Source organism: Tenrec ecaudatus, chromosome 4 (genome assembly GCF_050624435.1).
Source record: "Tenrec ecaudatus isolate mTenEca1 chromosome 4, mTenEca1.hap1, whole genome shotgun sequence".
Classification (NCBI taxonomy): Eukaryota; Metazoa; Chordata; class Mammalia; order Afrosoricida; family Tenrecidae; genus Tenrec; species Tenrec ecaudatus.
The window spans coordinates 37,794,784-37,808,802 of record NC_134533.1 but is presented as its reverse complement, the minus strand read 5'-3'; the positions used below and the strand labels follow the sequence as shown (position 1 = coordinate 37,808,802).

The 14,019-nt window shown below is 36.1% G+C and overlaps 1 protein-coding gene across 2 annotated transcripts in view; it reads right to left on the bottom strand.

Annotated features, from left to right (window-relative positions):
- The window catches only part of CSTF3 (cleavage stimulation factor subunit 3), an 80,588-nt gene that overhangs the window by 15,512 nt on the left and 51,057 nt on the right, over positions 1-14,019 (bottom strand). For both annotated transcript variants that reach the window (XM_075545926.1, XM_075545927.1), the window contains exons 6-10: positions 10,946-11,012; positions 10,827-10,861; positions 10,610-10,736; positions 5,530-5,607; positions 1,486-1,648 (exon numbers count right to left, since the gene is read on the bottom strand). In XM_075545926.1, the coding sequence (XP_075402041.1) occupies positions 1,486-1,648; positions 5,530-5,607; positions 10,610-10,736; positions 10,827-10,861; positions 10,946-11,012 (470 nt within the window). The remainder of the gene's footprint in view (positions 1-1,485; positions 1,649-5,529; positions 5,608-10,609; positions 10,737-10,826; positions 10,862-10,945; positions 11,013-14,019) is intronic.

The following is a 14,019-nucleotide window of genomic DNA, read 5'->3' as shown; positions in this document are numbered from 1 at the left end:
GCAAGTTAATAAAATGTTCAATCAAATAGAGCAGGCTAATTTTTAGGTTGATAATTTTGTACAGTCTGTGAATGGTGTTTTGAGTATCCAAATAGTCTTTGGCAGAAAAAGTTTCCTGCCCTGTCCTTTAGAGCCAGCATGCTAATCTAGACCTTGAGCCTCTTCCACTGTGAGAGACACATACTGTTTCCACCCAGTTTGGGACAAGTATTTATGGATGACCTACGAACAAATACAAGTCCATCCAAGTCCGTGCGGTTTGGGGGGAAGCTAGGATTAAAATCAAAGGCTGCAGAGCTATCTGCAGATATCAGAGGCTGGCATCCTGAACTACTACTTAAAACAGCAGCTGCCAAGTTAAAGGGCTGTCTCCAACAGAAAAGACCCATAGACCAGAGCTGAGTATCTGGCAGTCCATCAAATCCTTGGCTGTCTTTTAAATGCAAAGTGACAAGAAAGGATACAAAAATCCAGTGGAAAACAGAGCTGCAAAAAGGTTGAAAGAGACTTCAGGGGCTGCTCATTAAAAAGGAGAAACCAACTCTAGAATTTGGGTTCTGTCTAGTTAACAGGTTTGAGCACTTTTCAACCTTTCCATTAAAATTTACAAAAGGTTGTCCCTTGGGAGTAAAAAAAAAATATGGCCTAGGACTAAGAAATTTATTGTAAGATTAGAGAAAAATGAAACAAATCCGTCCTAACAATATAACACCAATTCTCTACAAGCTCCAGGTGACCTGTCAGTTATTGAGCTTCCAACTAAAATAAACCTCAACACTGTGAAGAGTAAAATAACAAAGTCCAGAATTTCTGTAACATCATTTGTGTATTTGGAGAGTACGCAGAAGAAAAAAATTAAATGTCTAGATATGTGACAAAACAGAACACTGTAATCCATAATGAAGGGAAAAGCTGTCAAAAGAAATCAACCATAAGAGGGCCAGATGTCAGAATTAGCAGACAAGGACTTTAGAGCAACTGTTACAAATATGTTCAAGAACATAAAGGAAAAAGATGGCTATCATGAATATGTGGACCATTATAAAAGTGAATTGTAAAAAATAAAATAATTCTATTATTGATGCTCTAGAACAGGAAAATATATCTGAAGTGAAAAACTGATGAGATGTCTTAACAGCAAATTAAAAACAAACAACTCACTGCCATCAAGTCAATCCCAACTCAGAGCAGCCTTAGGGGGCAGGGTAGAAAGGCCCAGAGAGTAAAGAGGAAAGCCCCATCCTTCTCCCGTGGAGCAACGGGTGATTTCAAACTGTTGACCTTGTGGTTAGCAGCCCAATATATACCCACAAAAAAAAAAAGGGGTCAGTGATCATGAATATACACCTATAGAAATGACCTAATACGAAGAATCAAAGATAAAAAAATTAAAGGGAAAAACCAGAGCCTCAGTGACCTATGGGATGGCAGGAGCTAGTAGGACATACACATATATACTTGTCTCACGAGCGCTAAACTTGTTACCTCTTTTTGTTATAAGGGTCTGATCCTCTGTACGCAGAGGGTTGCTCTTTTCCCACTGTATATACTTTTTCCACATGTCTACTTGCTGAGCTTCTTGAGGAGTATTCTGAGGAGGCACGGAGGGGGCATTGCGGTCCAAACCTTTCATTACTGTCTCATATTCCTAAACAATAAGCATTTAGAATGGTATGGTGAGTAGAAAAAACAAGATTATGGGATGGAATTGTTCAGTCTGGACTACTTGGTTTGAAATGCCCATTCTTTGCAAATACCACTTTGTTAAAATTACTTAAAAACTATTTAAGAATGAGATGCAGGTAAACTGAGGAATTACCTATATTAAAAATCTGTTTCTAAGGGTTATATTATTAAATCACAGTAGTACAGTATTCAGATGTACAGATATGATACAAGGATAAGAATCACTTCTTTCATCTGAGGTAGGAACGATCTCTTCATCCTTTTTATATTTTTGAAACACACTTTCTCCCAAATTTGACTTATTCTATTTGTCCTTTAATGTATGTGTTAAGAGGAATTTAAGTTCACATGCGTCATCTACTCAGCCCCGGTACTTAATTATCCTTAGTTAAGATTGCTAATGGTAGAAGTATCATGAGCTGTCCTAGTTGTTGTTAAGTGTCAGCCAGCTGTTTCCGACCCACAGCGACCCTGTGCACAACAGGAAAAACACGACCGGTCCAACATCATCCTCACCACTGTTCCTACGTTTGAGCCCCCTGGTTGGAGCTGCTGTGGCAACCCATCTCTTTAAGGCCTTCCTCTCTTTTGCTGTCCCTCTTCTTTACTAAGCATGATGTCCTTCTCTGGGGACTGGTTGCTCAAAGTTCATGAAACGAAATCTCGCTGTCCTGGCCTGTAAGGAACGTTCTGGCCATACTGCTTTTAAGACAGGTTTGTCCTTTGGGCACTCCATGGTCTTTTCAATATTATTTTCCAACCTCACAGTTCAAATGTTCTTCAGTGTTCCTTATCCAGTTTCCAACTCTCCATGCACAGGCGGTGATTGAAAATACTATGGTTTGGGTTGGGTGACCTTAGTCAAAATAACCTCCTTGCTTTTCAATACTCTAAAGAGGTCTTGTGCACCAGATTTAACCAATGCAATATGGTTTTTATTCTCTTGACTGCTGCTTCCATGAACACTGACTGTGGAACCAAGCAAGAAGAACTCCTTGACAACTTCAACCTCTTCTCCATTGATCATGTTACCTATGATTCCAGTTGTGAGGACTGCGGTTTGCTTTACGTTGAGTCCGAGTCCAGAGTGAAGGCTGAAGTCCTTGATCTTCATCAGCAAGAACTTCAAGTCCTCCTCACTGCCAGCAAGCAGGGCTGTGTCATGTCCTTATCAAAGGTTAAGAAGCCTCCGTCCAATCCTGACGCTGCATTCTTCTTTATTTAATCCAGCTTTTCTGATGTTTGTCAGCATACAGATTGAGTAACTATGGTGAGAGGATATATCTCTGATTCACACCTTTCCTGACTTTAAACCAGGCAGTATTCCCTTGTTCTGTTCACACAACTGCTTTTTGATCCATGTACAAGTTCCGCAGGAGCACACAAAATGAAATGTTCTGGAATTCCTGTTCTTCTCATTATCAATCCATACATTCAAATGCCTTGGCACAGTCAATAAAACATAAGTAAACATCTGGTATTCTCAGCTTTCAGCCAAGATCCATCTGACACGGGCAACGATAGTCCTTGTTCCATGTCCTCTTCTGCTCTAGCCTGAACCTCTGGTAGCTCCCTGTCAAAGCACTGCTACAACTGCTGTTGAATAATCTTCAGCAAAATTTGCTTGATTGTGCTATCAATGATATTGTTCTATAATTTTTTAATTCTGTTGGGTCACTTTTCTTTGGAATGGGTACAAATAGGGATCTCTTCCAAGCAGTTGGTCAAGTAGCTGCCTTCCATATGCCTGGCAAAAATATGTACGTTCTTGAGTGCTTTACCAGCTTGTTGAAACATTTCAATAGACATTCCATCAATTCCTGGAGCCTAGCTCCCAGTGCAAATTGAACATCTTTTGAAGGAGATGCTCACATGCTACCTCCTAAAATGTTGAAATGTCAACTAGTTCTTTTGGTATAGAGTGACTCTGTGTTATTTCCATCTTCTTTTGATACTTCCTGCATCATTCCATATGCAACTTGGGGCTTAAATTTGAATCTTTCAATATTGCAACTTGGGGCTTACATTTTTTTCAGAGTTCTCTCAGTTTAAGATATGTTGAGTGTGTTCTTCCTGTTTGGTTTTCTAATTCTAGGTCTTTGCATATTTCATTGTATTTGATTTTGTCTTCTTGAGCTGCCCTCTGAAATTTTCTGTTCAGCTCTTTGATTTCATTATTTCTTCCATTTTCCTTAGCTATTCTAAGATTAAGTTTCAGAGTCTCTTCTGACATACACTTTGATCTTTCCTTTTTCTCTTATTTCATTTTTTTCAACAATTTTGTTGGTACATAATTTATATACCATACAATTGAGTAGTTCAATCTTTCAATCATTATCGAGGGGAATTGTACAATCACCACCACATCTATCATACTTTTTGATGGCTTTTTGCTTTCTTCATGAATGATATTTTTGATGTCCTCCCACAGCTCAGCAAATCTTCTGTCATTAGTGTTTCGTGCAGCAAATCCGTTCTTGAGATGGTCTTGAAATTCTGGTGGGAGAGACTCAAGGCTATATTTTGCCTTTTATAGACTTTTCAATTTCTTCAGTTTCAGCATGGATTTACAAATGCGCAATGGATGGTCTAAGTTACAGTCAGCCCTTGATTTTATCAGATGACACTGATCTTTCCTTTGTCTCTTCACACAGACGTGTTCAATGTGGCTTCTGTGTATCCCATATGGAGAAGTCTGTGTACAATCATCTTTTATGTTATTGAAAAAAGGTATTTGCTATGAGATCATGTGATCTTCACCTTAATTTTTACCACTAGGACCATCTTTTCCAACAACTGCTCTTTCTCTTTTGTTTCCAACTCTCTTTCCAATGGCAAATATCAATGCATCTTGGTTGCATATCTGATCAATTTCTGACTGAATCGATGCATCACTAGCATTAGTGGCTGTGCATAAATGTGAATAATAATTGTATGGACTGGATGTCTTTGAAGAGAGCTCAATAGAATCCTATCACAGACAGCACTGTACTTCAAGAGATCTTGAAATGTCCATTTCACAACGAATGCAATCCATTCCTTTTGAATATGTCATTCCCAACACGATAAACCATATGATTTTCTGATTCAAAATGGCCAACCCAATACCAGTCTATTTCATTTCACGAACACCTGGAATATCAATCTTTATGTGCTTCATTTTTGTTTTGATGAGTTCCAATTTTCCAAGTTCTGCTGATTAGCAGATTTTGCAGCTGTTTCTTCTCATTTTGAGTTGTGCCTGATGAGCAAATGAGGGTCCCGGAGGTGCTCCCCCACCAGCTTACTCCACGCACATCTCTGTTGTCGACTCGACTTTGAGCAATCAGCTCCTCTGCACTTATATTTCAAATGGCTCTGACCAGTGAGGCCTGTCCTCTGGGACTATCTCTGACATTGTTCTACTTCTATTCACTAAGCCTTCAATATCGGACAGTGTTTTCATGTCATACATACAGTTTTCAGCAGCTACTTCCTCTCAAGTGGATAGCCAATTCCGTCTTTGTAGTCAAGAACTATATTTTACTGATTTTCTTTATGTGAGATCTAGAATAGGTGGGTAAATCTCTCGAGAGAGTAACTAAATTTATAGTCTTTGGGTTTGGGCAGGGAAGAGTTTAAGGAAATAATAATAGATACAAAATGAAGGAAATGTTCTAAATGTTCTAAAATTAATAGTACTAATGATTATATAACTCTTTAATATATTTAAACAACTGCCTTGTATGGTATATGAATTAATTATATGACAAAATTGTTTTGTAAAAATGAGTAACACCATACAGAAAAGACTCTCCCATAAATAAAACTCATTAAAGTAAATGGACTGATGGCATTCCATACCTTTGCTACACGCCTAGCATTCATGTAATCTCTGCTTCGATCTTCAATCATTTTTTTAGCTAAATGAATATTGATACCCTAATGGGAAAAACAAAACAAGGGGAAACGTACATTACTTAAAATTAAATGCAATGTGTGTACCTAGCAGAATATAGCTACCTTATTCATTTTATTTTGAAATATTTTTGATTAGTAAAATAAAGCTTAAGTAGTAGTGTGAACTTCAGAGATCAAGGGGAACTTGCTTATGTCTTATCACGATTTAGCAGTAAATTTATATATAGTGGGAATTTTTAAAGATAGAAAATTATTTTAAAAGAATTATTTCAAACAAAATTCAACTAATAAAGAATAATGTAGACAAAATAGCCATACCTCAACTCTTAAAAGCCTATTTCCTAACAACTATGACTGAATAGCTTAACAAAAAAGTTCAGTGTGAAAAAATAAATACTACCAGTTAAGCTAGCAGGTGTTTTTTGTTTTGTTTTTTTTAATTTATTTTTTAAGCCTAGCAGTTTGAATAGGATAGTCTAAGGATTTCTGGTCCCTAAGATCCTTTGCTTCTTCTTCCCCCCCCCCCTTTGTTTCTTTCATACAAAGATAGTGGAATTTCCCAGAGACTATCTTCTATTCAGTGTCATTACAGACTACATATAGAAGAAATATGAAAATATACCTGTCTTCCATTAAATTTGGAATTAAGGAGATTTGCAATCATATTAAACAATGTCAATCTTGTTTTGAACTGTTTCTTGTTTTGAAAATAGATTTTTTAAGTTATCAAAATAAAATGTAAGTTACATTAAAATCTCAGCATCTTATATTTTCTCCCTTTAAATAAATGAATAACCAAGTTGAAAATGCTTTAGTTCTATTGTCACCCAAGTTGTTTTACCTAATAAGGTTAGAAAATCCCCCCATACAAAATAGTTAGCCTAAGGTATTTACTTACAGCAGTCTCTATGGAATTTTTATAATTTGCAACATTGTTCAAAAGCCGGTTGACTGAGGGAATGTTACTTAAAAGTTCCAGACAATGCCAAGAATCTTCTTTTGTGTACCCTTTTACCTGACTGTGATTAAAAGCTAGGCCCTGCTTAATCCACAAAGGCATCCTGAGACTGGCTGTAGACTTAAAGCACCTTATTGTTGTTTGCTGTTCATGGTCAACTGTTGTTTTCCTTGGTTACTCTGAAAGCTGAGTTTAAGTACTCCCCAAGTAAGACCCCCCAAAGTGTAAATTGCAAAATTAAAGGTATAGTTTCTATATAGATTCAGATTCCAACAGGACACGGCAGACTATCTGTTTCACACTGCCGTTGCCTCTTTGCTGTACACTTTTCTCAATGAAAATTGTTCCTTCCTCTGACTTGGGAGTGGGTAAATTGGCTGTACCACTTCAGGGTATTTCAGGTGATAATAACTTCCAATATATTATATATTGACAGATATAAGCCACATTCAAAACACCACGACTAATAACAATAACATAAAACAACCCTCTCGGGTCCTCAATAATTTTTTAAATCCCAAGAATAGTTTCAGAACCAGTGTTCATGTGTGTGAGGTTACAGTTCAGTAACCTATCTAGTTATTACATATTATGATGGCGACCCCACAGAATTATAGGACATATCCCTTTCTCCATACCTTATCATCACATCCATAAGTTTCCTATATAATAAGGGATTCAAATCGAAAGATGTAGATAACTCAAACTATTATGAAGACATTTCTAAAGAAATCCAATGACAACAGATGAGACAAAAACTACAGGAAATCGTTCACAGCAAATCGTTCACAGTTTAACACAGAAAAACATTAAACCTCACATTAAAGGTCTATTAGCCTTAGTTGTTGTTTTTTACCCAATATATCTTGTTTTGCTTTCAACAAAATATATAAGGGATTCTAAAAGGCAAAAACCACACTCTGAAGAGATACACAAGGCAACAAAATTAAATTCACTTCTAACAGAGGGTTTAGAATGATCAGACCAGGGTTTACAGGAACATTAATAAATATGCTAATGGTTCTAAAAGAAAAAATAGACAACACGCAAGAACAGATTGCTAATGGAAGAGAGAGATGGAAACTCTAAGAACCAAAAGAAAATGCTAGAAAAATTTTAAAAAAAGGTAACAGAATGAAAGAATGCCCTTGATGGGCTCGTAGAAGACCAGACACACTCAAGGAAAGAATCAATGAGTGTGAAGATACAAACTTTTCACCTGAAAGCAAAAAGAAAAAGATGGTGGGGAAATTGGTACAGAATATGTAAGAACTGTACAGCAATTTACAAAAGGCATATTATATATGTCATGTAAATACAAAGTGAAAGAAATAAAGAATATTTGAAGTCATAATGGCTGAGAATTTTCTAAAATGTATGAAAATATCAAATTTTAGCTCCATGAAGCTTAGAGAACACTCTGATAAATAAAATTAAAATATAAATAAACAAGATAAGTGAAAACAACCTATTCCTAAAGCATATGCAAATGGCAGAAAATGAAAATCTTGAAAGAATCCAGTGGAGGAAATAATCTTACCCAAAGAGGAACAAGAATGAAAATTACATCAGACTTCTCAGAAAAAAAGAAAAGTGAAAAACCCACTAACCTAGAATTCAGTATCCAGAAAAATTATTCTTCAAAAGTGAAGGAGAAATAAAAACTTCCTCAGACAAACAAAAATGGAGGGAATTTGTCACCAGTAGACCTGCCTTGCAAGAAATGTTAAAAGAAGTTCCTCAGAGAGAAGAGAAATTATATAGGTCAAAAACTTGAATCTATATAAAGAAAGGAAGAGCATTAGAGAAAGAATAAATGAAGGAAAAACAAAATCTTTTATTTTTGTTATTCTTACCTGATCAATTTGGTCAAATAAGAAAAACAATATATTGGTTGACTACAGCATATCAATCAATCAATCAATCAATGAATGCTAGTAATAAGATAAGGGAAGGGAGAAGGAATTGGGAACACTTTGCTGTAAGCTATCTATACAATTGTGAAGTGGTATAGTGTTATTTGAAAGTGGACTCAAAAAAAAAAAAAAAAAGAAAGTGGACTCAAAATATGACAAAAGGCAGTGGAAGAATAAATAAAACACAAGCCCAGCAATATGAGAGGCCTTCAGAAAGGTCATGGACAAATTCAGTTTTGAACTACTGAATTGTGTATGTGGATGGAGTGCCAATAAAACTGTTAAACATTCAATTAAAAGATTACACCGAATTTTTCTATGAACTTCTAAAAGCAATCTCATATGTTGTGTATAAGAAACTTATTTCCTGGGTTGTTGCAGATACAGGTAGGTTAAAATTTAGCACACTATCATTTGAACTCCCTTATTTAAGTTTATTCTGGTTTTTATCATTTTCTTTTTTCTTTTTGGTTGAAGTGTTTGTGTTTTATTTTGTTATTAGTGTCTTTTGCTTGTTTTTCTGCATATGAAACACAGGGTAGGTAAATTTATAGAGACAGTAACTGGACTAATGGTCCCTTGGAGGTATGGCAGGGGAGGTTGAGACGAAATGAGAAGTTAATAACGGTGAGCGCAAGAATGAAGAGCATGTTCTAAAACAGTGTGGTGGTGACTGTACAACTCTTGTTATTTTTTTTATTGTACAACTTTTCTTGATGTGATTGAACTATTAAATTGTATGATGTGAATTATAAGCCAATAAAACTTGAATTGCTAAAAAAAAATCCTACTTCCCTCCTCCCAAGGGGAGGGACAACAGAAAAGTGGATGAAAGAAGACAGCAGTCAGTGTTGAGACATAAAAAAATAACAATTTATAAATTATCAAGGGTTCATGAGGAAGGGAAGGTGGGAGAGGCGGAGAAATAAGCTGATAGCAAGGGCTCAAGTAGAAAGAAAATGTTTTTAAAATGATGATGGCAACATGTACAAATGTGCTTGACACAATGGCTGTATGTATGGATTATGATAAGAGCTGCAAGAGTCCCAAGTAAAATGATTTAAAAAAACACAAAAAAACCCTACTTCAAATATAAAGACACAGACAGATTAAAAATAAGAATGATGAGTGATATAATATGCTAATAGTAATTAAACGAAAGCTAGATTAGTGATATTAATTTTGGACATCATCAAAGACAGAGAGGGACATTACATAATTAAAAAGAATTCATTTCAAATATACGTAACAGTCTTGAATGTATATGCATGTAACAACAGAGCATCAGTATACGAGGTAAAACTGATAGAACTGCAAGAAAAAAATAATGTTGGTGATAAACACCTTCTGTTTGTAATTTGACAGGCAGTTCAGCAAGAAGAAAATCAGAATGGATATAGTTGGACTGACGAGTGCCATCAACAACTGGATCTAATTTATATCAGTAGATGATTGTAGCTAACAATAGAAGAATTCATCTCAATTGTAATAGACATGAGGAATATCCTTTTAATGATAGAACTTATGTGGCATGTAAGTTTGTTTATATGGGCTAAATAACTCAGTGGGTTAAAGCATAATGCCAATGGAAAGAAAATACAACCTGCAATTAATAAATGCAAGCCAATAATCATATTTCTGGAGTCCCTGGGTGGCAAAAATGCTCTTGTCTGCTAGCCCAAAAGTTGGTAGCTTGAAGCTCCTCAGAGACACTTTGCAAGACAGTCTTGGCAGACTTCTAATCTGCTTCTTTAAAACTCTTCAGAGTACTTCAACTTTATACACATGGGGTATCCAAAAGGCAGAACTGATTCAATGACAAGAACAGCAATCCCATTTCTGTAACTAGGGGAAACAGGTGCATTGCAATTGATTACTACTGCAAAAACAATTCTATAAAGGTATCCTCCAGACCTGGTAAATGACAAAGTGTATGTGTGTGTCTGTGTAAATGTGGTTCACTAGTGAATAAGAGTTTTGTATGAATTGTTTTTCTCTTAGACTACTTTGAAAAATAGCACTAATGTGTATCAAAACCTTAAAAAAATTAGAAATAGTTCTGGTGTGATGGCTAGAGAGATTTGAATTCACCATGGATAAAAAAATAGCTATGTGTTTATAAAATAAATTACTTCTGATCTAAATTTACCTCTTCATACTTGTTATAATCTCTCCAGAGTTGTTCAATATTGATCATTGGATTAACACAACCTCGTTGATAAACCCTTCGGACAGCTGTTATCCTCTGATTTTCGGCATAGGATCCAACGGCTTCCCTGAGATTAGACATGGATTGCCATTAATTATATTATTTAATTTATAGTTAAATAAACTTTTTACATAAAAAACAAAAGGACAATACTTACACGCCTTTTAAGAAGTTGATGTAGTCTACCCAAATCTAAGAAATAAAACAAAATGTTAATATTTGGGGCTATTTTCAAGTCTATTGAGTATTGAATATATATTAAAAATGTAACTCTACCTGGTAAGACATAATTTCCATTCCAATTTTATCCAGTGCAAAGTCATATGCTTGAGCCATTTTTTCTCTGAAATGAAGTGGTGAAAGATGTTTTATGAAAACAAATTTGCAGCTAAAATGTATCTACAACTAAAACATAACCATAACTTCTGATCATATGATCAAGAGGAACTTCTTCTAACAACAAAAATATGAAGATATTTTTGAAAGTTGAGAAAGACATTATTCCATGTTTAGCCCATCAGTGTCATGAGTTTAAGTGTTTTTGTTCCTTTCCCTCCTACATGGGACTTTATCAAAAATAAGGCCTATGTCTTACTTATCTTTATATCATTTAAGTTACTTAATCTTATCTTTCATAAGATTCAATTATGGAAATATCCAGTGCTCTAATTAAGGGGGGAAAGTTAGGGGAAAATAGTTTGTCCTTTCAGTATAAGACCACTAAAGATAATACAATAAAAGTATAATATGGATTATGACAATCAGTGCTCACCTGTTTGCGTTATATAAAAAAGTATCAGGCTCACACCTACATAAATGGGACTGGTTAAGAAAACAGACAAGAAATATTGGTGAACACTGGAAGACTGGAACCCTTATCTATTGCTGGGAGGACTGTAAAATTGTACCATTTCTGTGGAATATGGCCCATCCTTGAAAACTAGAAACAGAATTACCTTATGATTTAGCAATCTCATTCTTGGTATGCTATCTAGATATCCAATCAGAATGACATGGAGACAATTGCGTAACTGTGTTCACTGTAGTATTTTCATAATAACATAAACATGGAACTAACTAAGTGCCATGAATGGATGAATAGATAAATAAATTTTGGTAAATACAATGAAATACTATATAATTATAAAAATAATGATAAGTTTTGCTAATAGAGTGTATGTGAATCTGGAGGACATTATGCTGAGTGAAATCAAGAAAACCAAAAAGACAAGTAGCAATTTTTTATAAAACAATAGGGATATATAGAAATCAATATTCATTGGTGATTATCAGTGATGACATGGGGAGGGAGGTAAGCACTTGCTATATGTGTGATGGAAAAAGCAATACTAAATGTGGGTGAACTTGATCAAATTAAATGATGACACCTAAGAAACACATAGGAATAAGGACATTTTTGATAAATGCTCTAACACATGCAATATTGCATCAAAAGCAATTAACACTCAAAAACTATGTGTGTGGTCACATAAGTATATATGTATGCATATATATGCATAGCAAGATATGTGTATATAGAGGTGCATGCACAGGCATATCTGTAGGCATATATATATATGTGTGTATGTATGGGGTGTATTGCATATATATTCATATAAGCACAAAGGAGGCACAAATACAGATGCTTTCTAGACATAACCAAATACCTTATTGGGACTGGTTTACTGTGTTTAGAGGCTAGGACCATAGTCTGTGGGACAACTCAGACACTTGTCATAATTCATAGTTTATGTACTACACCCTAGGTTGGTAGATAGTATCTGGAGTCCTAAAAGATTTTGAGTGGTCATCTAAGATACAACTATTGATCCCTACATTTATGGAGCAAAAGAGAAAGAAATGAAGAGGAAATTATGCTATAGGACTAAACACTAAACACCCCCCCAAAATCCCACTGCTATCAAGTTGATTCTGACTCATAGGGCTTTTTCTGACACTATAAATTTTTACAGAAGCAGAGAGCCTCATCTTTCTTCCAAGGAGTGGCTGCTCTCAAATTAGTCCAATGTCAACCAAGAAGAACTATGACCTCTCCTAGCCTAAGACCAGAAGAACTCGATGTTGCCTGGTTACCTTTATTAATTGTAGGGTAGTGGGTTACATGTTGGGATGCTAACCACATCAGCAGTTCGAAACCACTAGCAGGTCTGCAGAAGCATGATGAAGCTTTTGTAAAGATTTAAAGTTTTGAAAACCTAATGGGGTAGTTTTACATTGTTCTACAGGGTCACTGTGAGTTGTAATTGACTTGATGACAATGGATTTTTTGGCAGTGGATAAGAGTCACAATAAATGATAGAAGGGGAGAAAAATATAGGAAACTCAAATTGCTGGGAAAGGCCCCACTTTCTGAACAGGGAGAGCCTAGCAGAACCTCTGAGACTACTACCCTGAAATACTCTTTCCGCTATATACTAAAACCACACGTGCAAGCTACCTTTTACATAAAAGAAAAAATGAGACCTCTGAGTACTGGTTCCCCCCGCCCCCCACTCTAATGTTCCACGAACTTCTAGAAGCCTATGTCTGCTGGTGTAGTAGTTCTGCATTGGGCTGCTAACTGAAAAGTCAGCAGCTGGAAAGCACCAGCAACTCCTTGGGAGAAAGATGAGGTTTCTACTCCTGTTAAGAGTCAGTCTCAGAAACCTACAGGGGCGGTTCAATTCTTCCTATGGGGTCAGTATGTATCAGAATTGACTCAATGGCAATGAGAATCACATGTCTGAAGATGACTTGCATTTGTTTTTAGAATAAATCATTTTATTGGGGCTCTTACAACAAGCCATACATCCATTGTATCAAGTACATTTGTACATATGTTACTATCATCATTTTCAAAACATTTTCTTTCTGCTTGAGCCCTTGGTATCAGCTCTGCTTTTTTCCCCCCTCTTCCACCCTTGAGAACCCTTGCTAAATTATTATTCTCACATCTTACACTGTCTGCTGTATCCCTTCACCCATGTTTCTGTTGTGTGTTCCCCGAGGGTGCGTGTGTGTTATGTCAATCATTGTGATTGGTTCCCTTTCTCACTCCCAACCTCATGGCACCACTACTCCCATTACTGTTACTGAGGGTTTTATCAGTACTGGATTCCATGTGTTGGGAGCGCTTCTCTGTTTCAGTATACAAGCTCTGGTCTACCTGGATTTGTAAGGTAGAACTGGGGTTATGATAGTGGGGGGGGTGCATTAAAGAACTAGAGGAATGTTGTGTGTTTTGTCGGCGCTATACTGCACCGTGGCTGACCTGTCCCTTCCTTGTAACCCTTCTGTAAGGGGATGTCTAACTGTCTATAGATGGACTTTGGGTCTCCACTCTGACCCCC